General features: G+C 55.3%; 2 protein-coding genes across 6 annotated transcripts in view; one reads left to right on the top strand and one right to left on the bottom strand.

Annotated features, from left to right (window-relative positions):
• Positions 1-1,204: 1,204 nt before the first annotated feature.
• SLC6A7 (solute carrier family 6 member 7) lies at positions 1,205-13,885 on the top strand. Its single transcript, XM_062002318.1, has 14 exons — positions 1,205-1,237; positions 6,569-6,749; positions 7,441-7,572; positions 8,148-8,382; positions 8,884-9,022; positions 9,297-9,431; positions 10,118-10,221; positions 10,764-10,888; positions 11,246-11,358; positions 11,440-11,571; positions 11,904-12,003; positions 12,370-12,470; positions 12,670-12,837; positions 13,673-13,885. The coding sequence occupies exons 1-14, from the start codon at positions 1,205-1,207 to the stop codon at positions 13,883-13,885; spliced, it is 1,911 nt and encodes a 636-aa protein (XP_061858302.1).
• An 8,501-nt stretch (positions 13,886-22,386) lies between these two features.
• CAMK2A (calcium/calmodulin dependent protein kinase II alpha) overlaps positions 22,387-25,406 on the bottom strand; it is a 30,111-nt gene continuing 27,091 nt past the window's right edge. For 4 of the 5 annotated variants that reach the window (XM_062003130.1, XM_062003132.1, XM_062003129.1 and 1 more), the window contains 4 exons: positions 25,223-25,271; positions 23,894-23,969; positions 22,977-23,071; positions 22,387-22,619 (listed from right to left, as the gene is read on the bottom strand). In XM_062003130.1, the coding sequence (XP_061859114.1) occupies positions 22,387-22,619; positions 22,977-23,071; positions 23,894-23,969; positions 25,223-25,271 (453 nt within the window). The remainder of the gene's footprint in view (positions 22,620-22,976; positions 23,072-23,893; positions 23,970-25,222; positions 25,272-25,406) is intronic. The other variant, XM_062003133.1, reaches the window with a different exon arrangement.

Raw genomic sequence — 25,406 nt, 5'->3', positions numbered from 1 at the left:
GTAGGGGCACGACTGCCATTAGATGTCAAGGAGATTTGCTCTTAGAACAGGCAGGCTGGATCCTCTCAGTCCCAACCCTATCATTGTCCTCTTCACCCCCAGTTCTGCCTGCTCAGCCTTAAACCTGAGCAAAGCAGGTGGAGACAGGTCTGGAGCAGGTTGAAGCACCTTAGGGCATTTGCACGGGAAACGGACACACACCCAGATGCAATGGGCACAGTCCAGGGAGAAAGTGAAGGACAAGACGATATTCTAAGGGAAAGAATCATTACTGTGGGTTCTGAGGCAGACAGCAGCTCTCCTGGTATCTCCTGGTATCTCACTGGCCCTGAGTGTATGTGGAGTTGTCCCACAGTGGCCATTTCCCACTATGAAAGCGGAGAAAAAGCCACAGATCAGCTCTCTGCCACCTCATTGGGGATTTCACTGAGCATGGGACAAACACACATCACCCTGGGCTTTGGGGCAGTAGGATCCCACTGCTGACGTCCCTGGAGATGTGACCTGTGCATTGGGCCCACGATGTGCTAGACTCAGCTGCTCACCCTGGGGCCTGCCTGAGGATTGCTCTTGCCCCCAGCACAGCGGGATGCACTGGTCCTACCCAAAGGGACTGATGCCTGCGGAGCATTCCCTTCCCCTGGGCTGCAGACTGGGCTCAGGCAGCACAGAGAGAAGTCACTTCTGACCAGCTCAGGCTCCATCTATGTCCTGCCACAGGAAAATCATCTCAGAGCCAGAGAGAAAGATGCTGGGAGCTTCTGGCACTTGTGTCTGAACTGCTGCCACCGCTGCTTGGGGCATGTGGGACCTCTAAGGTGCCCAATGGCAGAGTGCCTGCAAAGTCAGGGGCATCCCTCAGGAGACTTGACACGAGTAAGGCAGCAGCCGTTCCTCCTCGCCGCCCAGGCGGGAGGCTGAGGGCCTGAACACCCCCTTGGCAGGGGTGCGTTTGACAGACAGCCCTTCTCCAGCCTGCCGAGAGCCGTCCCCCGCTTCTCCCCCCCCGCTCAGCACGCAGCCATCCTCAGCTCCAGGCAAAGCTTCCCCGCAGCCGCGCTGCCCCCGTCCCGCCGGCTCCCCCCGCCCCGCGGGCCCTGGCACCCTCCTCGCCTCTCGCCGCTTCGCCCTCTCCGTCCCTGCCGCCGGAGACAGCGAGAGGAAAAGGTGTCGGACGCGGAGCGCATAGCAACAGGATTCGGGGATGAAGAAGATTCGGCAGCAGCATCTCCGGAAGGTGAGAGCCGGGCGGCGGGGGTGCGCCGAAGGAGCGGGAGCCGGGGAGCGGGGCCGAGCACGCCCATGCTGCGGCCAGCCCCCGCCGGGAGCCCCCGCGGGACCCCGCAGGCTTTGCCCCGGCACACAACGGGCACGGAGAGCGCGGGGGGCCGGGATGCGCGGGAGACGGTCGGGGGGCATTTCGTAACCATCGCTCCTGCCCCGCGGCAATCAGCGGCCCAGGGGCGCCCGGTGCCGCGGGCAGAGCCGCCGGCTGCCCGCCCGGCTGCCTGGCTGCCGTGGCTCGTGTTGTGTCCCGCCGGGCGGCCGCGGGCGGGCAGCGGGGCAGAGCTGGCTCCCGCGCTGGGGCACGCCGGGGATGCTGCTCCCGCGGCCCCGGGGACTGCCCGGGGAGGAGTTTCCCCCGGCACAGGGAGCTGGGAAGTGCCTTTTCCACCTGCAGCTGGCGTCTCCTCGTCCTTCTCCACACATTTTCAGGGGTCTGCAGCCTGAACTCTGGATTCAGGGCAGAACTGGCAGAGCTGGAAACCCTTTTTATACCCTGCTGGGAACCCTTTTCAAACGCAGCTTTCAGGTTTTCCTATCCCAGGCTCCAGTCCACTACTGCCTTACTCTTACCATGCTCTCCGAGTCCCTGTCTTCCCTCACATCGGGGAGCAAGTTCCTTCTCGTGCCCAGGGTCCTGTGTGGGGATACAATGGAGTGAGGTGGAAGAGCCTGGCAGCCACAGCTCTCTTGGGACACACTGCTACTGCTGCTGGGTCAGCCCTTTCCAGAGCATCCCAGGGCCGTGTGCCTCTTCGGCTCTGCCATCTGCCAAACTGTTCCCACCAACCACAGAGAAGGACAACTCCAACTCCATCCATCCTTCAGATGAATGAAAGCCCAGGAGAGTTTCATCCCTGACAGGAAATTCCCAGGATATTTGGACATGATGCAAAAAAGCCAGCAGTGGCTTGGTGAAAGCCAGCAGCTATCTGATGGTCCTGACGGCCTCAGGGCTGCCTATTTTAATGCTGTTGTTTGAAGGCATCATGTGGCTCCTCTGTCTCCTCCTCTTTCCTATAAATCGCTTTTTCAGATGACTTTGTGACTGCAAAATCCATTAAAAGTTGCTTTGCCCCTTCCAAAGGCTTTCTGAGATACTTGAATTTCTCTGCTGCTGGTGATCCTGTTTGACATCTATTCAGGAATTCATTTAGCCCCACGGCAATCAGCTGCAATGGAAAGCAGATGTCTCTGGAGTTATTTCCTCCATTCCCAGTGCTGCTCAGGGCCCTGCTGTCCTTTATATTTCTTGTCCAGAAATACTCTTGCTGAGCTCCAGATGGAAAACCTGGTGCTCACAGCCCTCCTGCACTTTGAGGCCACCATGTGGGATGCTGGCATTGTGCTTGCCCAGAGCCAATCATGCCTGATGGAGGGGTTTGCACAGCCCTGCCTGTAGTGCCTGCCCAGGACCCTGACAGCCTCCTCTCCCCCTCGTTAGGTTCTACTTCCACCCACTGTGAGTGAGGAGCTCTAACCGTTCTCACCAAATGTGTTTTAGACATATGGAAGTTCCTCTTTCATAGAGAAGATCTTTCTCGGGCTCTGAGGATTTCAGTTTGACATTTGCATGATGGTATTTCCAGAAGAGCTGAGTGGAGGGGTTTTGTTTGGTTATTTGTTTTGGGGGTTATTTGGTAGAAATGGACTAAAGCCCATGGAGGTCAGTGGTGGGAGCCAGGATTTGGGCTGCCCTTCCCCAGCCAGGCCACAGAGCATCCTCCTGCCTGCACCACTGCCCTCCTCTGCCTGCTACAAACTGCCTCAAACCTTCTCTGTTCCCTCCCCAGCATTTTCAGAGGAAAGTCCATAAGCATTTGTAGCTTTGGACATTGCTGGAATGAGTTTGTTTCAGCCTCAGCATTCTCCAGCCCCTAAGCCCTCTGTGCTGGCTCCAGCATCGCTTGCTCCCTCTCCTGGCACGTCCTAGGGGAAACCAGGGTTTGGGCAGCCCTTGGAGGGTCTCTGCCACACCACAGAGATGCTTCATTTCCTTTGCTTTCTAAGCGACGTTACATTTGAATTCATTTTGATGCTGGCTGCTTTATTTTTCTTCTGGAAGAGGTTAACAAGCGATTCAAACTAATCTGAAGTGACTCACACTTTACAGACACGCTGTGCTCGCACGCGGCTCGGATCCACAGGGGAGAGAGCTGACGTCGTGTGGCATTTCTCCCAACCCAAGGCTGTGGGCCACGCACAAAACACTGCCAAAATAACCCCATCATGCCAGTTTGAACGGAGACAAAAGAGGGTGGAAAAGTAACTTCTACCTGGCTGTCTTTTCTCGGCTACAGCTGAGTTTTGCACTGGTTTGAGTACATTAGTTTACAGAAAATAATTAGCAATTTCCGTCTGGAGGCTGGCTCTTATCTCGGCAGAGACTAAAGGGCTTTTTCTTCTTGGTGACCTTTGCTTTGCTGACTTCTTTGGGAGCATCTCCTGGTGAATAATGGAAAGTGATGCTGTGTTCAAAGAGGACGTGGTTGCCAAGGGAGCTGTTGGTCCCCGTCTGCTTGTAACCATGAGACGGGGACACGGGTTTGACGGATGGCCGTTGGTGGTGGAAAGCACTAGAGTGATATCGTAGCACCAGAGCACTTCAGCTGCTGCTGAAACAGAAAATTCCAGTGATGATAAAGGCTGGAAAGAAACATTAATCCTAAAACCAAAACCAAAAAAGGGTCTGGAATCGAGCCAGTGTGTGAGATTTCCATCAGCCTGAGGGAGACAGGTGTGCATCTTTCTGAAATTTGGGACAACACTGGGCTGGAATCCTTAAATACTGCATATTACAATTCAGGTCTGCAGGGGTATTGGACTAGATGATCTCTAAAGGTCCCTTCCAACCCCTTCCATTCTATGATTCTATGAAATAGGCCAGGTTTTCAGGGATTTCTATGGAAAGGTATTATTTGGGGCACTTTGGGGCATCACAGTCATGGAGCAGGCTCCATGTGTGTGTTTTCCAGAGGCATCCCTGACCTGTGTCCTCCCCAACCTGCCAGGTGGGAACAGCAATGTCACCATCTTTGGGGTCTATTCAACTCCTGAGCAGTCTCTGCTCTCTGCCCTGAAGTCCCAAATATAAACTTCAGAGCTCCAGCTGAAGATATTAATAAGGGGGAGCAGTCATCACCGAGACAGAGGTGTCAAACTACATCCCATGGCCTTTGATGAGAGTGACTGAGGTGGGGATTGGGCCGTGTGAAGTTTGAAAACGTCCTGCCAGTTCCTTCCTTTTTGTTGCTTCAGTGCTGATTTCCATGCTACATCTGATAGATGGGCAGTTGCATTTCTTCAGGGCACACAGCTCCACCAGAGCCCTCTTGCAGCTGTTTAGGATTCAGGCAGAGGTGAGAGGGTTTCATGATCTCCCAGCATCCCTACTTACTGTTTTTCTGTGATGCAAGCCTAGAAAGCCAGAATTCCCCAGGCAGTGTGAGGAATTGGGAAGCAACCAAAGGCTTCCGTGGGCTCTGCACACTGGGTTAATTGTCAGGCATGGCCATGGTTGGACAAGTTGCAAAGCCAGAGGGGCTGCATTCAACAGGTGCAGGAGGGCTCTCGGGTAGCAACGGATTTGTAGCAACGGGTTTATAGCAACAGTGTTGTATTTGGGTCACGTTTTGACTTTTCAGCCTGTGATTCGGAGTTATTTTTTCTTGTGATGGGCATGGGCTTGAAATGGTGGGGTTTGGTGTAAACACCTTTGTTCAGGCTGCACATTCCAGAATGGCTTTGGGAAGAGTTTGCTTCAGCTTGTCCCGTACCTCAAGGGGTTTGCACGCTGGGTGGGGATGGGTTCCCCACCCGATCCAGTGCCTTGGGGCTGCCAGCAGCACATGTGGAGTGCTGGCGGCCAGAGGAGCAGGGTGCAGGGCAGCCATCGCTATCAGCATGGCTCCTTGTCTCCATGGAAACCAGCAGCAAGAGCATCCTGCAGTCCAGCCAGAGAGGGAGAGGAAGAGGAGGAGAGGAGATGGCTGCCACCTTTCCCAGGGGCTGTAGCAGGACAGCACTGGGCACTGCTCACCAGCCAGATCTGATCTCCTGGGGGATGGGGGTCTGCTGTGGGCTCTGAGTACTGGTGCAGGGAGACCACAACCATTTCTGGCTGATTCCTCCACATCCAGGCCTCTCTCCTTCAACCACATCCCCGGGGCTCGTTCTGTATGATCCATGAACTCAGGGACATGGAGGTAGTTGTTTTTTCCTTTTGAGATCCCAAGAAGACGGGAACGTTCCCAAATGGGCTCCTTCTGCCCTGGTCCTGGTGCCTTGTCAGCAGGGACCCCAGCATCCTCCTGTCTCTGTGCCTCAATACCAGACAAACCCAATATACCCACAGGCAGGGGCACAGCAACAGGCAGCGACACAGGGACAGGATCCCCAACCCTTTTTTGCTGCCCGTAGGGGATATCTGTGATGGGATCCCACCCTGCAGCTGATGACTGAGACTTCTGGCTTTGCTAACTGCTGGTGGGATGGGAGTCATGCCTTCCCCACCCTCCCAAGGTCAAGAGGTTGGGGAAGTGCAGATAGACCAAACTTCTCACTGCACACTTGATGTAAACACATGAGTATCACCCCAACCTAAATGTATTGCAGGACTCTTGCAGAGCTGAGGAAGCTAGGAAGGAAGGGAATGGGTTAATCCTCAGCCTGCTGAAGAGTTACCTGTGCCTCACTGATCCAGGGCAGATTAGGAAAGCTGAAAGGAGCTCTCTCAGCAGGGACAATTGGGAGCATGTGTCACTAAATCCCAACAGTGTAGGCTTTTGGCAGTTGGAAAAGCGTGAAACAAGCACAGAGCAGCCAAGTGCCTGGAGTGGCAGGGGCACGAGGGGCTGGGGTCTCGCTCCTGACCATGCTGGTGGTGGCTCTGCCTCTGCTGTCCTCACACCGTGTTCTACAGGAGATCAGGGAGGGACTCCCTTGGAAGGATTTCTTGCGAAACTGAGGTTGCAAAATGGGTCAGGGCCTTGCAGAGTGGACTGGGGCCATCCTGACTTTCCCAGGGCAGCTCTGGCCATGTGGGACAGCATTTATCCCCTTTTCTTGCTCAGCAGCAAAGCAGCACAACAGCTGTGGTGGTACACAGATAGGTGCTGGGGATAGTGTGTCCCTAAGGCATAAGAGTCAAAGCTACAACTTGGGGTCACACAAACTCAAACCCAAGCTCTTAGTGCTCCTTCCCTCTCTCCCACCCTTCATCCCCTGTTTTCATTCCTTTCTCAACCCCTGGCTGTTCTTTCCCATCCCCTGCTCTCTCACTCAGCCAGTGACACCAGAGCTGCTGGTGAGTCCCAGCAGCCAGGACGGGGACTTGGGCTCCGAGTGCCCAGAAGACAGAGGGAACTGGACAGGGCGGCTGGATTTCCTCCTCTCCTGCATCGGATACTGTGTGGGCCTTGGAAACGTCTGGAGGTTCCCCTACAGGGCTTACACCAATGGAGGAGGTACTTGGGCATCATTTGGAGTGGCTACATCTCCCCCTCACCAAGCTGGTGGGAAGTGTCTCTGGAAAGATACCCCTTCCCCTCTCAAGGCTGGGAAGTAGTGTTGGTTGCAGGGAGGTGAAGCCCCCTCCTGCCCTCCATGCTTGCTGTAGGGCATTAATCACCTATACTTGTGTGTGGAAGGGTCTCTCCAGCTCATCTCTGCTCTCATGGCCTTGGAGACATCCCCAGCTCCATGCTGGACTGAATACCACCTGAGCATCCCTCTTACTTTTCAATAGCTCCTCAGTCTGGTGTCCTTCAGGATTTGGTGGGGTCAGCAAATGCTTCCCATGTACCAAAGCAGGGGAGAGAGCCTTTTGCAATGCAGGAGCCTGGTGTAATGGTGTAAAGTGCCCAGTAGTTGCTTATCACATGCAATAATAACCAGAGGTTTTCATGGTGTTTGTGAAAGATTCAAGGAGAAAAAGAGTCAGGGTCAGGAGGAAGCACAGCACCAGGTGAATCACATCCCACTCCTCCTGCTCTAATGGTGAGCTGCCACCCCTCGCTGTCTTCCAGATTTTGATGTAGATCCCCCAGGGCCATGGGTGTTGCATGAACTTTACTTCATGTTACAGATGGACTTCAGATGTTTGTTTTCTGTTATTTTTAGTTTGTTTGTTTGGGGTTTTTTTCTTGCTTCTTGCAGGAGCTTTCTTGGTTCCATACTTCATCATGCTGTCCATCTGTGGGATCCCCATCTTCTTCATGGAGCTGTCACTTGGCCAGTTCTCCAGCCTGGGGCCTCTCGCCGTCTGGAAGATAAGCCCTCTCTTTAAAGGTGCATGAGTGAAGTCCAGAGCCTCTGCAGGGCTTCTGGGAGAGATGCTTGGTGAGGACATGGACCAGCAGCAGTGTCCCATGGTTCTCAAAGCTCTTGTTAGAACCACAGGTTAAATCCTGGGGGAAGGTGGAGCCGGCTGGACTTTTAGGTTAGCTGCTTTAGGAGCTGCAAGATATGTATGAGATCTACCAAGCTTTGGAGGCTCTGGATGTCACGATCAGCTCTAGAAATTGTGTAAAATTTATTAAGCCAGCTATTGTACAAAATACAGCCTCAAAGTTAAGCTGTGACTGTTAAAGATAAAGGTAAGAGTGACACGTTCCAAAAAAGGTCAGGTCAAATACTTTTACTCTCAACATCATGTTGGAGTAAAATCATCTGCACTATGCAATAGATCAATTCAGAGAAGACATGTCTGGAAGGTATAATGGCAATGTGAGACTCCTCCCAACAAGGTGGACCTCTGACTGGTTAAGCATTTGGCTGCTGAGATCCAGAGTTTGACCCTGGGTTTGGATGTCCTCTGCTCCAGAGAGATGCCTCACTCCTTCTTTACCCTCTCCTTCCTCCAGGCGTTGGCATGGGCACGATCCTCATCGTCTCCTCGGTGGCCATTTACTACAATATGATCATTGCTTACGTTCTCTTCTACCTCTTTGCATCCCTCACAAGCGACTTGCCCTGGCAGCACTGCGGCAACTGGTGGAACACTGACCTGTGCCTGGACCACCGCATTATCAAGGCGGGGAACACCACCTTCCCCGTCAACATCAGCAACACCGTCAGCCCCAGTGAGGAGTACTGGAGGTAAAGAGCTCAGCTGAGCCCATCCCTGGGGATGGGGCTGGCATCCAAGCAAGGAGAGCGTGGGTATGGGGTGAGGGGGAAAGGGTCTGTGCTGCACATAGCTGGAATTGGTTGTGGGTGCAGTGGTGGACTCTCGTGGTCAGCTGTGGGCCACATTGCAGTTTGGCTGTTGGGATCATGGCCCTGGGATGTGAGAGGTGTCCATGATCTAGCACTGCTTTGCTAACCTGGAGCTATGTTAGACTGATATGCATCCCAGCTGGTAAATTGCTCTCAAGCAGCCAGGCATCCCCTCTAGGCTCATTAATGCATGGTGGAGAAACCACACCAACTGCTCCCTGCTCCCCAGCAAAGAGCTGTCAGCACTTTGTTGCTTTCTCCTTGCTGGGGTTTTGACAAGGTTATTCTTTGCAGCAGAGGCATTGCTAGGTTCACAGGGGCTCTCTGGAAGAAGACAGGGTTGCCCATGGCTGCACACTAGCAGCTCTCCTTTTGCCCTAGCCGGTATGTCCTGCACATCCAAGGCAGCTCTGGGATTGGGGATCCTGGGAGGATCCGCTGGAACCTGTGCCTCTGCCTGCTCCTTTCTTGGACCATCGTCTACCTGTGCATCCTAAAGGGAGTCAAATCCTCTGGCAAGGTAAGGATTGGGCAGTCTTTTTTGGGGGGAATTACAGCAGTGCAGTTGTCAGCACACCTGGGAAAGCGTGATCCATCCACAGCACAGGCTGGACACTGGCCATGTCGGGGGTGGCTCGCAGGCCCAGACAACACAGGGCTGACACCATGGCCCTGCTGCACCCCCAGCCACAGAGGGTGATGCTGGGTGATGCAAGGTCCCAGGGGCAGAGCTGTGAGGGAGCAGGCGCGTGTGCCCTCGCCTCTCTCTCCCAGCTGGCCCTGCTTTCCCGCAGGTCGTGTACTTCACCGCCACCTTCCCGTACCTCATCCTGCTGATGCTGCTTATCCGTGGCGTGACCCTGGAGGGGGCCTGGAAAGGGATCCAGTTTTACCTCACGCCCCAGTTTGATCATTTGCTGTCTTCCAAGGTGGGTGGGATTTAGTGCAATTTGTTCCAGACACAAAAATGAACCTTCTCGCGTCACCTCTGGCAGGCAACTGAGGCAGTTCCCCTACTCAGGTGCCTTTTCTGGCCACCCCCTGGCCCAAAGTCCTCTCTCTTGGTTGCTCCTACACCAAAAATATTTGCCTTTCAGCAATCTGGCTTTGCTCCACACCTTGTCTATCCTGCTCTTCCCACACAGCCCAGCCCCATTCTTAGTTCTCCATGCAGGGAATGGCGTGCTCACTCCCTTCCCTGGGTGTCAGGACCATGGGCAGGATTAGCCCAGCCCCTGTGATGAGCTGGGGGGTGGCAATGGATGCCTGCGGTAGATTTAGCTGTTCTGTTTTACTCAAGCTGTCTCAACTTGCGGAGTGGGAAGTTTCTTTGGGTCAGCAGTGTTGGTAGGAGAGTTCACTCAGTTTTACAAGGGTGTTTAACACTACACTGGGCTGGCTCCAAAACACCTTTATTAGACCTTCCACTGCCCAGCTGAGCCACTACTGTGGTGAGCAGGTTAGCGAGGAAAGGCAAAGTCCCCGTGGGTTTTACATGCCTGGAGGGCTGGGGAAGATGTGCCAGGGGCTCTGGGGAAGCATATTTCCAACTCCCTCTTCCTCAGGAGGAGGTTTCCAAACCCTCACTCTCCTCAGACCTGTTTCCTTCCCCCAGGTGTGGATTGAGGCAGCCCTGCAGATTTTCTACTCCCTTGGAGTAGGCTTTGGGGGCCTCCTCACCTTCGCCTCGTACAACACTTTCCATCAGAATATCTACAGGTGGGAGCCAGTTGCTGTATCATAAAAAACTTGGTTTGAGGGGAGCCATGAAAACCTCAGCCGATGGGTTCAAAGTGCAGCAGGAGCTCACAGTGCAGCACAGGGTCACCCGGCACTGCTCCTTGCCAAAGCACCTTACAGGTACCTGACAGCTTGCACAGGCTTGAGGGGGACAAAGGGATCAGTGGAAGAAATTTCCCCTAAACATACTTAGAAGTTTTGGGCAGTGGATGCTGAAGGCTGATGATATTTGAGGCTAGTCATGCATGTTGGTCCTGTCCCCTGCATCTGTTGCAGGTCACTAGCAGAAAGGGGCATCTGAGTATTGGACATTTGGGGAAAAGCAAGCTTGGGGGGAACCTTAAAATAGCCCATGTCACTAGCTGTGTGTGCAAAAATAGCTAGCAAAAGCTAGCATTAACACCTACCAAGAGAGGCACTGGGTCATCTTCCAGTGGCACCCAGGGCTGGCAAAGCCACCACACACCGCTGTGGGTGCTGAGAAGCTGGCATGTTCAGAGCATCTTCTTTCTCCTCCATAGGGACACCTTCATAGTGACCCTGGGCAACGCCATCACCAGCATCCTGGCAGGGTTTGCCATCTTCTCCGTTTTGGGTTACATGTCCCAGGAGCTTGGGGTCCCTGTTAACCAAGTGGCAAAAGCAGGTGAGGCCAAACAAAGACCCTTTCTCCTTCAGCCTCTGCCCAGGTGTGCTGAGGAGCATCCCTTCCAAATGGAATGCATCTGAGGGTGTCAGTGTGTGGGGTGAAGATGTGTGCTCAGCTAGCCAGGGGAGGGAAGGAGAGAGACCAATTCCCGCTGTGCATGCATTGAGCAACACCAAGTGGTGTCCAAAAAAAGATCTGAGCAAAGAACAGGCTGGTTCTCCTGCACTTCTCCACCCTCAGCTGCCGGACCTCTCCTGCCCATCTTGCAGACCCTGGCAGGTCTGTCTTCTCCTCTATCCCTCCATGCCCAATATTGTCATCCCATTTCACCTGGCTGTCCTTTGCCTCCCCTAGGTCCTGGCCTGGCTTTTGTGGTGTACCCCCAGGCCATGACAATGCTTCCCCTTTCTCCGTTCTGGTCGTTCCTGTTCTTCTTCATGCTGCTAACCTTGGGCCTGGACAGTCAGGTAAGGACAGAGCCCACTGAGCCAGCCGTGGTGCCCGGGCAGCTCGGAGGCTCAGGGGAGCCTCTTCTCCTTTGTGTGCAGTTTGCCTTTATGGAGACCATCGTTACAGCAGTGACAGACGAATTTCCCTACTACCTGCGCCCCAAGAAAGCTTCTTTCTCAGCTGTCATCTGCGTTGCTCTCTTCCTAATGGGGCTCATCCTCACAACAGAGGTAAGGGTGTGGGGCTGGATGCATTGTAGGGACTGGCTAGGGCCTCATTTTAGGCAGTGCTTAGGACAGGGGCCAAATTTGCAGAGATGTGTATTCATATCAGCTACAAGGTGTAAGAGAGATGATGGATGATGATCCTGGGCTTGCTGGGGATGTTGAGCTCCAAGAGGAGTGATACAGTGGGACTCCTGTCCCTGAACCAACCCTAGAAGAAGAGGGATGTCTCCACAGTGACCCCAAAGGGGACCTGCCCCCAAAAGTGGGAGGACATGGGTGGGGATTTATTGTGATGCTGGTCCCGGGGATGTTGGCAGCTCACTTTGCCTCCACAGGGTGGGATGTACTGGCTGGTCCTGCTGGATGACTACAGTGCTGGCTTTGGTCTCATGGTGGTGGTGATCACTACCTGCCTTGTGGTGACACGTGTCTATGGTAAGGGGGTCTGTCTCCACAGGGGCACAGGGAAGGGTGGGCTGTCTGTATGAAGAGAGGGATTTAGTGGTAGGAGACTCAGCAGCCTCACAATGGAGCATAAAATACCTGTGCTCCAGTCTCTTGTTCCTTCTTGGCCATCACTGCATTCACCTCTCCAGAGACAGCCGTGCTGCTGAGCCTGGTCCCTCAGACAGCACCATCTAGGCCCCTCTACCTGCATCTCCCAGCAGGGAGAAAAGACACTTCTTTGCTGTAGAGGAAGCAATTCACAGCTTTTGGTTGGTGCAGGGCAGCCTGGTATAGGCACCTGGCTCTTGGGGAGAGATCGTGGCTTCTGAGACCCTCTCTCTCTCCATCCCCCAGGCATGAAGCGGTTCTGCCGAGATATCCACATGATGCTGGGCTTCAAACCTGGGCCCTACTTCAGAGCCTGCTGGATGGTCCTGTCCCCGGCAACGATGATGGTAACTGCTCAGCTTGAGGTGCTGGAGAGCTGCAGCGGTGCCAGCATCCCTGGATGACCTCCCCTTTCAAGAAACCACTCTGCAGGCATCTCCTGTCCCAGAGACCATTCTGGTTCTGCTGGGAGGTCTCCAGGTCTTTTTTTGAGCATAAAACCTTCAGAAGGCTCTGGGTTGACCTCACTTTTCTCCCACCCCGCAGGCTCTGCTTGTGTACAACATTGTCAAGTACCAGCCTTCTGAGTACGGCAGCTACCGCTTCCCCACCTGGGCTGAGGTCTTGGGCATCCTCATGGGAGTCCTCTCCTGCCTGATGATCCCTGTAGGCATGGTGGTGGCAGTGCTCCGAGAAGAAGGGACGCTGTGGGAGGTATGAGGTGTTGGAGCCCAGCATTTCTGGGGAACACCCCAGAAACATGCAGGGGTGAGCGGGAGCCCTTACTGAGCCTGTATCCTCCCACAGTTTCTACAGCCTCTCTCCTGGAGGTCTGTGTCCTTATCCCTCCTTGCTGCCCACGGGTTGTGAGAGCCGGAGCATTTCCAGCAGTATCCCCTCCTGTGATGCTCTGAGTCATGCTGCTTACCAAGGAGCAGCCCTGTGGGCATCCCCCCTCCAAAACCAGCCCGCTGTGCCATGCCCTGTGGGCATGTATATGGTCTCTAGTGTGGGGCAGACATGGGAACATGGGACTTTACGCCCATTTTTCAGGTGCAATGACAGAGCAAGGAAGGCAGCTGCAGGCAGCACAGGCATGATCCCTCCTAGGAGCAAGTTCTGGAGCTGCTGCCTGCTCACAGACTTCCCAGCCTGGCTGGACTTTGCTGTTAAAAGCAGAGACAGAGGGCTTGCTCGCCTCCCCAGGCAGCAACTCACTGGCTGGAGCACGTACTAGCTGCAACCTGGCTTGGCACAGCCATGGGCACAGTGGCATGGCCAGGAGCTGCCTTGGCTGAGGCTAACCCCTTGTCTGGGTGGGCAAGGTCCTGCAGGCCCTCACCACCAGCCCCCACAGACCTCTCCACCCCACAGCAGGGCCCTTATACAGAGCTGCCTTCCCAAAAGGTTTCAGGACAAGCTTTTGGCCCCATCCCATCCTCATCAGGGGCTCTCCCAACCCCTCCCGGCGCATCCCCCAGCGGGGAGGGTGCGCTGCTGCGGGGGTGGCAGGCAGGGTGCCCGTGCTCCCTGGCCTGTCCCCTCGCAGCGGGTGCAGCAGGCCAGCCGGCCCGCCACGGCCTGGGGCCCGGCGCGGGAGGAGAACCGGAGCGGCCTGTACGTGGGCAGCCTGGCCGGCAGCCAGTCCCCACGGCCGCTCGTGGTCCACATGCGCAAGTACGGCGGCATCACCAGCTACGAGAACGCGGCCATCGAGGTGGACCGGGAGCTGGAGGAGGAGGACGAGGAGTCCATGATGTGAGGGGACCCAGCGCCCCCACCCCAGTTTGCACAGGTTACACTGCGGCACTTCAGGACAGCCCAGAGGGGTCTTTTGGGAAGCAGCCAGGAGCTGCTGGCCCCGCCGACTGCCTCACCACTGGCCTGGCCTCGCCAGGATGGAGCTGCTGCCTGTCCCAGTGCCCACGAGATGTTTCTGTTCGGTGTGGCAAGCTGTGTGACCGATCCGTGCGTTCCTGTGTCAGTGTCTGGTGCAAGTGTTTGGGCTGTCCCACTCCCACCCTTGGCCCCAGCTCTGCCCTCTCTGCACAGGAATCCTCAGGCTGTAGGGATGAGGTGGGGAGAAAGAGGTCCTCTGTGCTGGTCCCTTCTCTGCTCATGTGTATTTAACTCCAATCACCCACAAACACGTGTGAAAAACGACTGTAACGTCCTCCATGCCCTGAGGATGGCGTGTGCCTCACATGGAGATGCTTTGGCAAAACCAGCACAAGTCAATGTCCTGCTAAAGAAATACAACCCCACAAATTAGAAGGGAGAAAAAAATCTATCAACAAGGCAGCTTGAGCCTTTTCAAGCATGTATGTCCCCTCAGAGACCTTGATGGGTCAGGGCAGCCTTTCCCCAAGGTGCCTGGCAGGGCTGGAGGTGAGCTGAGCGTCCTATTCTCCATGTGTGTAGGAGGTCAAAGACAGGTTTCAGCTGGTCCCAGTGCCAGAGGAAGACCTGTGTCCGTCCCCAAGGGGGATCTGAAGGCTGTCCCTAGCCCTGGGCACTGCTTTTCCCAGGGAAAGGTGAAGGGCTGGATTTCAGTGCCTGCATGTGATTTTGGGGTTAGCTCAGTCTAGGACCCGTGTCCCAGAGAACCCATCTCCTGTGGATGCTGCCAGTCCGGGGATACCAGTGAGCTTCTGGATGGGACTGTTTGGACCCAGTGCTGCCTGTCCTCATCACTCTGGTGTCATCAGTGTCTTGTCCCGTGTGCCGTTGACTCGCCATTAAAAAGTCGTGTGTGACACAGCCCCTGTGTGGGTTATTTGGGAGCATTCAAGGAGTGCATGTCCAGGGATGTAGGGAACAGTCTCCTGGGCTTTGTCCTCCAAATCTCTGTCCTGGTCAGGTAAAAGCCAAAAACCCAGGATAAACAGAAACATTTGGATTTATCCCTGGATTATACATATAGCCTCTAATATATAGCCTCTAATGCATTGGGCTATTAACCTCACAGGTCCAGTGCCCTAGACTGAACCTCAAGGGTGAATCCTGGCATGAGGCTGCAGTTTTCCTTGACAACCCTTTTCTATGGTGAGAGATTTAATTATTGCCTTTGCCCCTCTGAGGGCATAGGACTGGCTCCAGCACCTCTTCTTCCCACCTGCCTGCTCACACCCCAGGATGCTGAGCTCCCTCCTCGGTCATCCATGCCCTTTGTCTTCCTTGCGGGACCACCAATGGCTTTCCATATGTTCCCTGCCATGCCCCACCATGGCTGCAGCTTGTGGGGATAACAGGGGTCCCCCAGCCCCAGCTTCTCCAGGCACAAGGGGCTCTGCCAGCAGTGCTGTGCTGCAGAGCACCTTGTGCCGCTAGCCCCTGGGTTAATCATTAGAGGGCAGCCATAAACCAGGGGCTGATGGAAAGTTCAGGCTGTGGCGGCTGGGGAGCGGGGAGGGCCTGCCATAAACATTTATGGCCCCAATGAATCCCTCGCTCTAACCTTGACACTATTTACCGAGCAGGAGGCCTCAGGAGGTCATGGTGTTGCCCAGCCATCACTGGGCTGGCCCTGGAGGGGGTACACACGTGGGTCTGCCTGGTGTGATGGAGCGGGTGATGGGCGCTTCACAATGTCACTGCCACACACAATGTGCCAGAGCAACCATGAGAGCCTGACACCTTCCCACAGCATGGGGATGGGATCCAGTCTCTGTGTGTGTCTGACCTTGCTTCCTACCCTTGTGGGGTCCTGCCCTGTTCCCCAGTCCCCGTGTAAGCCCAGGATCCTCAGGCTCTCCCTCAGCAGCTGCCATCTGTCAGTGTCACATTGCAGAGCGATGAGAAGGACGGAGCAGAGACTATGCCATGGATGTCGTGGGGAGCAAAGCTGACAGCAGAGAGGCGGGACCAAGGGGCAAAAGGTGCCAGGGCAGTGGCACAGGCTGTGTCCCCTGGTCCACGTGTGGATTTCACTCATTGCAGCACATTCTGCTCCTGGGACCAGCAGTGACTCCACATCGTGCCCTGTAACGTGTCCTGTGCTCAGACGCCATCCTGCCTGCCTTCTCGGAGACGAGCATCCCCTCCCCTCCGGCCTCTTTTCTCCCCCGCTGAGCCCCGGGCTTCCTTCCAGGCAGACCCTGGGTGAGGGGCCAGTGTGGGGGCGATGGGGCACGGGGTGCCAGGGGCAGGATCAGTGCGGGGTGTCAGGGGCAGGGGCGGTTCGGGGCCGGCGGTGTGCAGGGTGTCCGGGGCAGGGCCGGTGCGGGGTGTCCGGGGCAGGGCCGGTGCGGGGTGTCCGGGCCGGGGGCGGTTCGGGGCCGGCGGTGTGCAGGGTGTCCGGGGCAGGGCCGGTGCGGGGTGTCCGGGGCAGGGCCGGTGCGGGGTGTCCGGGCCGGGGGCGGTTCGGGGGCGGCGGTGTGCAGGGTGTCCGGGCAGGGCTGGTGCAGGGTGTCCGGGGCAGGGCCGGTGCGGGGTGTCCGGGGCGGGGGCGGTTCGGGGGCGGCGGTGTGCAGGGTGTCCGGGGCAGGGCCGGTGCGGGGTGTCCGGGGCGGGGGCGGTTCGGGGGCGGCGGTGTGCAGGGTGTCCGGGGCAGGGCCGGTGCAGGGTCCCGCGCGGTCTGATGCTGCCCCCTGCCGGGCCCGCGGCACACGGAGATGCGGGACAGGGATCGGGACTGTGGCAGCTCCCCGCCCCCAGACATCCCGCACCCCGATACTGGCCTGCCTTCACGAGCAAAGCTCGGCGGCTGCCCGGGAGGCCGACGGGCTCTCCCAGACCCCTGTGGCACCCAGACCCCTGTCCCTGGGGAACGGGCTGGGTTGCGGCGAGCAACCTGGGGGTGACCTTGAGCTGTCCTGAAGCCCCGGTGATGCTGGTGGCCAGGGCCAGGTTGTGCCAGTGTCCCGCAGGCAGGAGCAAAGCACCCGCCGCCCGCTGCCACTGCTCGAGGCTCGATCCCAGCCTGGATGCTTTCGAGGACAGGAGCAGGGTGGCAGACGGTCTGAGTCACAGCAGTGACGGAGAATCATCCGTTTCCATGCTCAGAAGTTGGTAGCTATTTATTGCACTTGAACACCAAGAATAAAACTGACACTCGCCCTCCCTCCCGCACCCACCCCGCACCCGTTTCCCACCCCCCCGCTTCCCGCCCTCCCCAAACAGAGCATCCGATTTGAGCAGTGATCATTCTGTTCACAGCCACAGGTTTCAAAACAAGGAAAAACAAACCCACAAAGGAAAAGAAAACAAAATCAATCCCTTACCCCCCACCCCCGTCAAGCTCCCACTGATCCCGACACGGTCACACTGCTCGACAGTTCCAATGCACTTACAAAAAGATAAGAGAAAGGCTTCAGCTGCAACTGTACGGACTGACAGACACGAGGGGACAGGCAGCCACCCCTCCCCAGGGCCTGTTTTTTTTTTACTTGACAAAGCTTGGTATACTCTTCATTATAATATACTTTTTGCAATCATCTTAAATAAATATTTCCATAGAGATTTCCTGTGTGTATATATAATTTTTTATATCTATAATATATGAGAGAGATCTCAATTTTTTTTCTTCAACCACTGATAATATATTTTCCCTGCTTGTCCAAAAAAATGTTACAAAAGCCCTAAAATTGTGCAACAGTTAGGAAAAAGGGACAAGAACCCAAAGAAGGAAGGAGCCACTCAATACAACCCCCTCCGCTGCCCCATCTCCCCTCTCTCTGCAGGTGGGAAGGACATTCAGCTGAGGGGCAAGGAGACGGTGAGTGGCCTTGGAGAGACGAGGGCAGAGGGGCCACCAGCCTCTCTCTGATGTTCCCACAGCCTGGTTTCCCTGTCTGGTATGGACGGATTGGGACCTGCACCTTTGGAAACGGGTGAGGGTGAGGTCTCTGTCTTGTTCAGGAGGATGGTGGTTGCATCAAGAGAATGGCGTGTGCCATGAGATGTGTCCTGCGGTGAGGAAGAAGGGTCAGCCGAGCTCCTGGGATGATCAGAGGACATGGTTACAGGATCTTCTGCTGACAGACACCTCTTGGGCCATGGGACTATGTGTCTGCCCTCTCAAACTCAGCACTGTTTGCCAATCTTCCCAAGCAATCCTGCCACGGGCTGCAGAGCAAACCAGGAGCTCAAAGTGGGAGCAGATGGCTGCCGCTCTCTGGTCCGACCTCTGGGGTTCCATGAGGGCATCAACTCGTGGAAGGCAAAGGGAGGGGAGGCAGGCTTCAAGTCAGATGGGAGTTCAGTGCCTGGCAGAGGTGAAAAGACAATTCTCCTGGCTGTGCCTGGCTGTGGTAAGGAGCAGAGCATCCACTTCTCTAGCAAAGAGCAGAAGCCCAGGAGTGGCTTCTTTTTCCAAAGCAGAAACACCAGCAAGACCTGAGAATTGATGATGTTGCAGCTGGACCCTGGCAGCCAGGAAAAGAAAACAAGCAATTCCCGAGTCTACCTGTGGAGCTGGGAGCCTGAGACCACTACAGCCAGTGCTTCCACTTAGATATGCCCTGTGGTCTGTGAGTGGTGGAAGAAATGGTTGGTTTGGAGGATTTCTGAGTTCGGTGTGACCCAGACAGCCAAGTGACCAGGTGAGATGGGCTGTCTGTACTAGGAAATGAAATGAAATGTGCTGCAGCCTGATCTCCAGTATTGAGGCTGACAGCAGTTCTGTAGTGGTAAACTCCATCCCAACAAGGTGATCTTGTCAACACAGCAGTTTGGAACAGGCTCTGGACCTCGTCACTCCCAGAACCATGGTGGGATTGTTGGGACAATGCCAGTTAGCACATGCCAGGGACAGTGCCAACAGCCCTGTCTTTACAGCGTAAAAGTGCAGCTGTACCAGCAGCATCTCTGGCTCTGGGAGCCAAAGGGTGATGGCAGGTGAAGAATTTTATTTGTCTATTTTTCCTACAAATTTAGGAGAAAGCAGATGTGAAGGAAGACAGAAACAGAAGCTGTTCACCATGGCTACTGAAAGAAAGGGTGGTGGTACATCAGTGCTTGCTCAGAGATGCTCTGGGGATACAGAAAACTGCTCTGGAGATGCAGGGTGAGGTGAGGAAGAGAAACCAGGCAGAAGAGACCCCTAAAGTGCAGGTGCTTAATGCTGCCAGTGTGGGCAGGTTGGGAAGTTGGATCTTCCTTGGTCAGGCTTCAGCTTGACTGGAAGACTGGAGGACTTGAAAGCCCAGACCCTGCTTCTCTTGGAAAGGATCAGGAGCATTTAGGTGTTGCAAGGACATCCTGTTTCCTCCAGAGGAACCTGTCCCTGGAGAGACGACCATAGGGAAACCTCAAGGAGGAGAAAGAAGACACCTCAACCAAGATGTTTCTCCCTAGCAGTGACAGTCCAAAGTGAGCTCTCAGTGAAAGGAGATTGTATCTACCCCAGCACCTCATTCATCACCTCTGGCAAACCCCACTGCACCCCTGTCCCAGCCCTTTCTCCAGTACCAGCTGCTGGAACAGTCTCACCATCTGAGCCCACTCGAGGTCCACAGACCTCAGCAGCTCCAAAACCAGGCTGAAATAGTATCTGCATGCCAGCCCCTATACCATGACCTCCTCCTTCCTTATCCATCTCATTCCAACACCCTAAAATACTCCTGACCCCTGGAGAGCCTGGGCACTGGGAGGTGGATGAGACACTCACTATGCCCAGCTTCAGAGCCAGCGCTGGAGAGGGAGGGAGAGAACTGTGAAAGAGATGAGTCCTTCCTTGAAAAATGAAAAAAATAACCAAACCACTTCAGCACTACATGACTACAGGGAGAAAAACAGATCTGTAAAAAACACCCAAACTCTATCTTGAAAGCTAAATCTCTCCCTTTATGCACTTCCCTGCTTTGGGGCTATCTCTCGAAAACCGCCTCAACTCCACAGCCAAGCAGCACAGGTCCACAGAGGGCACGGGGACACACATTTGCAGCCATGGAGGAGCACCTATGAGATTTGCCCCCTCCAGAAAGGCATCACCTACACACACCGCCAGCAACCGCCGCGCTGCCGGCACAGCGGGACACACCGGGGCACCCTGCAACACCCTGGAACGCACCGCAGCACACTGCAACACTTCTCAGGGCCTGGTCACGCCCCAGCAGTTGGGATTTCTTCCCAAAACAGTTTTGCAGTCTGCAAGGACGTGGCTGTATCTCACACGGCAGCCATCCCTGCCTTGACAGAGAGCAAAGCGTTCAGAAACACAGAAAAGGCAAAATACACACTCAGAATTTACATGGAGAAAACATCTCCTGCTTTTTTTTTTTTTGCTTTTTTTTGTTGCTTTTTTACCCTTTTTTTTTTGCTGTTTATGTCCGAAACAAGCGGGTTTTTTGTTTGCTTCTTTGTTTTTCAACACACGCACTGTCTAGAAAGTTAAACGCCATGCAGATGAAGAGAGTGCTAGAAGGTCCCTCAGGGCAGCAGCACTGCAGGAGTCTCACATCAACGAGCAAAGAGGTTCCAATTGGGGGGAAAAAAAAAAGAGGACAAGAACAGCAAGAATTGCTGGAAAAAATGCCCACCCTCGGGCCTCCACCTGACGAGAGGCAAGACCAAAATTCTCCTTCCCGGCCATGTCTTCAGTCCCGAAAGCCACGTCTCAGTGGCTTCCCAAGAGCCACAGCCTGGGTTTGCCCTGCAGGAAGACCCGTGAGGTGTGGGAAGGTGTCCCTGGAAGGGGTGGCCTGGGGAGACGGGTGCTGTGGGACAGGATGCGGGGGCTGAGGGCTGCGGCACCGCCGGGAGGAGCCTCATGGCAGCACAACCCCTCTCCAAGTGTAAACGCAAGGAAAAACAGCAACCCCCGAAAATCCCCCCCGCCCTCCCCACCCTAAACAGTTGAATGTTTCTAGTTATGACATAAAGATCCATTTCAGCAAACACTCCAAGTTACGAAACACACGGAAGATTGTTTTCTTTTCCCTATAAAAAGGCATGCGCTCAAAGGAGAAGACAGCTAAAGGCTTGTTTGTTTTCTTCGAAGCACAATCAGATTCTGCAGAGTTTTGACACTTTATAAAGCTTGCATTCCTCGTCGTCGCTGGAAGGAGTTGTGTGGGTGATGGAGGTTTACACCTCATAATTGGTGGCTGGGTTGGCTGCCCCCATCCCAGCCAGGAGCCGGGCCCGGGACAGCACCGGGTGCCGCATGCGAGGGGCAGGGGTGGGAGCTCGGCAGGGCTGGGGTGAAGGATCCAGGCTGGGTGGTGGGTGGGTAACAGGGCACAGCGTGGCCCAGAGGCCTGTGCTGACATGGTGCCAGGAAGCAGTCGCCTTTCTCCTCCTCCCCACTTAGCCTGTCCCTGCTCCGAAGGGAGAAGGGAGGAAACAGGGAGAGCATCCCTCTCGGCACAGCAGCTGCCCAGGGCTAGGGCACAAACCTACTTGCTCTCCTGGGAAGGAGCCAGTCTGCACTCCTGGGAAGGGAAAACGAACAGCCTTTACTCACCCATCTGAATGCTGCCCTCCTCGCCTGGGGGCGCGGGAAATACGGACTTTGCAAAGGGTTTAAACGGCGGTTCCCCAGCCAAGGCTGCCAGGAAGCAGGAGCTCTGTGCAGGAGCAGGCAGGAGCCACTGCAGCAGATGGGCACCTCAAGAGCAGCAAAGCAAATTCCACCGTCACACAGAGCGGGTGCAGTGCAGAGTGGCTCAAAACTGCCCCCCTACCCTCCTCTTCCTCGGGGGGCTTCCAGCAGAGGTGAGGATGGAGGCGGATGACAAGTCCAAGCCCAATTCAGGAGACGTGCCAGGTAGTGGAGGGTCCCACCAATGCCATGCAGCCGAGGAGGGAGGCCTTTACCCCGGCACGTGTTATCTCACCGGCCTGACACTTGGGTGTGGATTCATGGTTTCTCTTTTCTTGGTTCATGCAGAGGAAGGGGGCCCGATGCCATGGCCACGGCAGGGTGGGGAGGTTCGATGGGGTGCTTGCGTAGCACCGGTGGGGCCGTTGCGTGTGTGCGGTGAGAAGCGAGGGGTTATTCCAGCGGGAACCAAGCAGCAGAGCCAACAGCCAAAGTCCCATAGGTGAAGATGTTGGAGGAGGCCTCCCCTTGGTAGTCAGTCAGTGACAAACCCGACATGGGCAGGACCGCGCTTCAGCTGCAAAACACGAGCCAGGAGGAGAGGGAGTTTGCTTTGACGGTCCCTCCGGCAGAGCACCCCCCTCCCCATCACCGCCTCACAGCAACCGGGCAGCTCCTGCCCAGCACAGATCCTCGGGGCAGGATCCCACCCACAAAGAGCCCGCCCCATCCCCTCTCGTCCCCGACCCCCGTGCCCCTTCCCCAGGGCCTCACAGGGCTTACTGCGGTAGCACAGAGGGTGCCCCGGATCTGTGGAAGTGGACGATCTGCCATTTGCCATCCCGGCGGTGCCAGATGCGGGTCTCCTCGGACTGGGCGGTGCGGGGGATCCCTCCCGCGTCCACGTACTGCGTGATGCGGATGTAGGAGATGCAGGCAGACTCGTCTCCCATCAGGTGGATGTGGGGGTTCAGGATTGTCGTGTGCACAGGCTTGCTGTTGCGGGACCACACTGGAGAGGGGACAAATACAAGTGGATTTAGGCAGGGGGAGGAGTTTGGGTGGCAGCAGTGTGAGAAGTGAGGATGCTGGGGTTAGGCTGCTTGGAGGGGCTGAGTAAATGCTGCATGGGTGGGTCTAGGCTGGGACCACCTAGAAAGCAGCTGACCAAACAAATCCTCTGCATACAGCCTGGCCTCAGTTGACCTGACAGGCTACATTCATCTCCTGCTGGGATCTTCCAGGTCAGCCAGAGATGCCCCCAAAGCCACCCTTCCCCTCCTCTCTTCAACGAGCTGATGGAGGTCTACACACAGTCAGGCCCATGGAGAGTGGGAAGGGTCTCTTAGGAGACAAAGGAGCTGCTTACGGTTTTCAAAGTAGAATCGGTGGAAATCCAGGCCTTCCACAAGGTTGCCCAGAGCCTCAGGCTCAAAGGCAGTCATCCCAGGGTCACACATCTTCCTGAGGAAGGGAAAAGGAAGAGGTTATCTCAATGCTTCTGCTGTGAGAGCCTGCAAAACCCAAACAGCTCATGATCTGGATGACTCCCTTAGTCTGAGACCAAGGAGCCTTGGCACCAGCAAGAAATTCCAGCAGAAGCCTGACCCCATCCCTGCGTTCTGCATGAAGCCCACCCCACCTTGCTCCAGCCCACTGACTGCAGTCAGGACCCCAGTGAGGCAGGGCGAATCCTCCATCAGTCGCCAATTTAATCTCCAGTTAAACCTCCCAAAACACTGTCATTGTCTTTGTAAGAAGGAAAAGCAGCAGGGAAAAAAAACTCATGTTCTCTATTCTATATCAAATACCCCTGCTGAGATTCTCTGAGGCAGGGAGGGAGACCTGCACTCACTCAATCATCACTAATTAACCAGGCCTTGGACACAGCAGTGTACTTTGAGAGTATCACATCAGTGACTAGAAAGCAGTTAGGCTTCCAAGCAGCCTGTGGCAATCTGGATATAATGGATACCATGGATGCAACGTTCCTTCCTCCACCATAAATCATGTTTACAGTTATTCGTTTTTTCTGCAGAAAACAGGCTCATCCATGATAACTGAACCAGAGAGATGTGGTCAGCTTAGTGAGAGAGAAGCATCAGGTTTGGAAACCAATGTCCCCGTGCTTTCCTTGGATGATCTCCGTGCCCCACTGCCCCATCAGCTTGGTCACCCTGCCCTGGGCAGCAGTGAAACCTCCCAGGCTGAGTTGTCACAGCGAGAGCACCTGCCCTGGGGGGCTGAGCCCCCACTCCAGCCCAAACCCACTCTGGGCACACTCACGTGTAGGACTCAAAGTCGCCATTGCTTATTGCTTCGATCAGCTGCTCTGTGACTTTAATGATTTCTTGCTTCCGTACTGTTGGTTTAAAGAGAAAAGGAAAACAAAAGGAGAAAACAAAGCAGAAGTGCTGGTGTTGCAACTGAGATAGCTTTTTCTCATTAGAAACAGACCACGGGATGATGGGCATTGCAAATTGTCCAGGGAAAAACTAGGAGAGTGACTTGGGAGGGAGATGTGGGGAAGGGGTTTTCACTCCTGGAAAGACTTCCAAAGTCTGGGCAAAACTGAAAATCCTTGTATTTTCCTAAAAGCAAAAGGGTTAATCACTGACTGAAAAGCCACCTTTGCCCAAAAGCTGGCATGGGCTGGTCTTGTCTGCAAAGCCTTGCCAAGATGGGACCTTCTACGCCGTGAACCCATAGCAGGGGCCAGCCAGGGCATGCTGGACCAACGATGCTCTCACCTCCCTCTGAGATGGGAGGAGGGGGTCTCAACTGGAAGACGGGTGGGTGGCATCAGCAGCCACCCCAGCAGACATAAGGATGGACCCCATGAAGAGTGCTGTGGGATCCTGGGCTCTGCCCACTCTGCTGGGAAGGGAAGGGACTGGGCTGCAAGAGAGAGTTTGGCTCCTGGGGTCCAGGAGGAGCTGTCAGAGGCAACTCTGGGCTTTTAAATGAGCCTCTGCTTCAAATGCAAAGTCATGCTTGCCTTATTTCTTTTCTCTTGTACTTTGGCTAATGAAAGGAGAGGGAGAAACGTTCCTGAGAGTCCTCCAGAAAGGAGGAGAGGGACTCCCCTCACTCCCTGAGCACCGCCTTCCTCCGTGTCCATGCTCAGGGAGCTCTTCCGCAGGAGGACAAGTGGCCCATTAACACATCAGGCCAAAGTCCGTCTTGCTTTGCTGAGATCGCCTCGTCGACAGACTTTACAAATTAGCACCCATAAATGATTCCCTGGGTTATTCTTAGAAAGCTGTCTCTGGCAGCCAGGCAGGACAGAGTCAGGGATTTCCCCCAGAGGCTTTTCCTAAAAGGACATTTATTTTGGAGGAGTGGGCAGCCGGGTTGCTGCCCCTGCAGATTTCTGCCGTTTCCATCCCTGCTTTTGGGAGCTCCCTCCCTCCTCACCAGCAGTGTCCCAGCTGCACGTGGCAGCGAACCAGCCATGAAACTATCTGAGCTAAAGCAACTTCTGAGGGGCCCCGAGGCAGCTTGATCCCAGTAGGTTTCACCATAGCCAAAATCTTACTGGTGTGGCCAGAGTAACGACCCCAGGGCCCTCCTCCCAAACAGCCCACCCACCTCCCCCTCTGCCCCCGCCCATACCTTTGGTGTCTTCGTCCTCGATGGTGGTGTTGGTGCTCTCCGACGATTCCTGAGCAAAGAACAGAGAGGAAAGACGGGGTGGTGAGAGGGGTCTTCCCCCCACGCCAGACGGAGCTCGTGTGTTCGACAGCCCCCCGAGTCTGACCCCACAGCGCTCGACCGTGCCAATGGACAGAAAGCAAGG

This window comes from Colius striatus, chromosome 9 (assembly GCF_028858725.1).
Source record: "Colius striatus isolate bColStr4 chromosome 9, bColStr4.1.hap1, whole genome shotgun sequence".
NCBI lineage: Eukaryota > Metazoa > Chordata > Aves > Coliiformes > Coliidae > Colius > Colius striatus.
The sequence above is the reverse complement of the archived record's forward strand: the minus strand, read 5'-3'. Positions and strand labels throughout refer to the sequence as shown.

Excerpts from the sequence above, each read along its gene's own strand:
- SLC6A7 (XM_062002318.1), top strand. The coding sequence starts at position 1,205 with ATGAAGAAGATTCGGCAGCAGCATCTCCGGAAG. Across the intron at positions 9,023-9,296 it reads GAGTCAAATCCTCTGGCAAG|GTCGTGTACTTCACCGCCAC; the intron begins GTAAGGATTGGG and ends GCTTTCCCGCAG. Across the intron at positions 10,222-10,763 it reads TTCCATCAGAATATCTACAG|GGACACCTTCATAGTGACCC; the intron begins GTGGGAGCCAGT and ends TCTCCTCCATAG.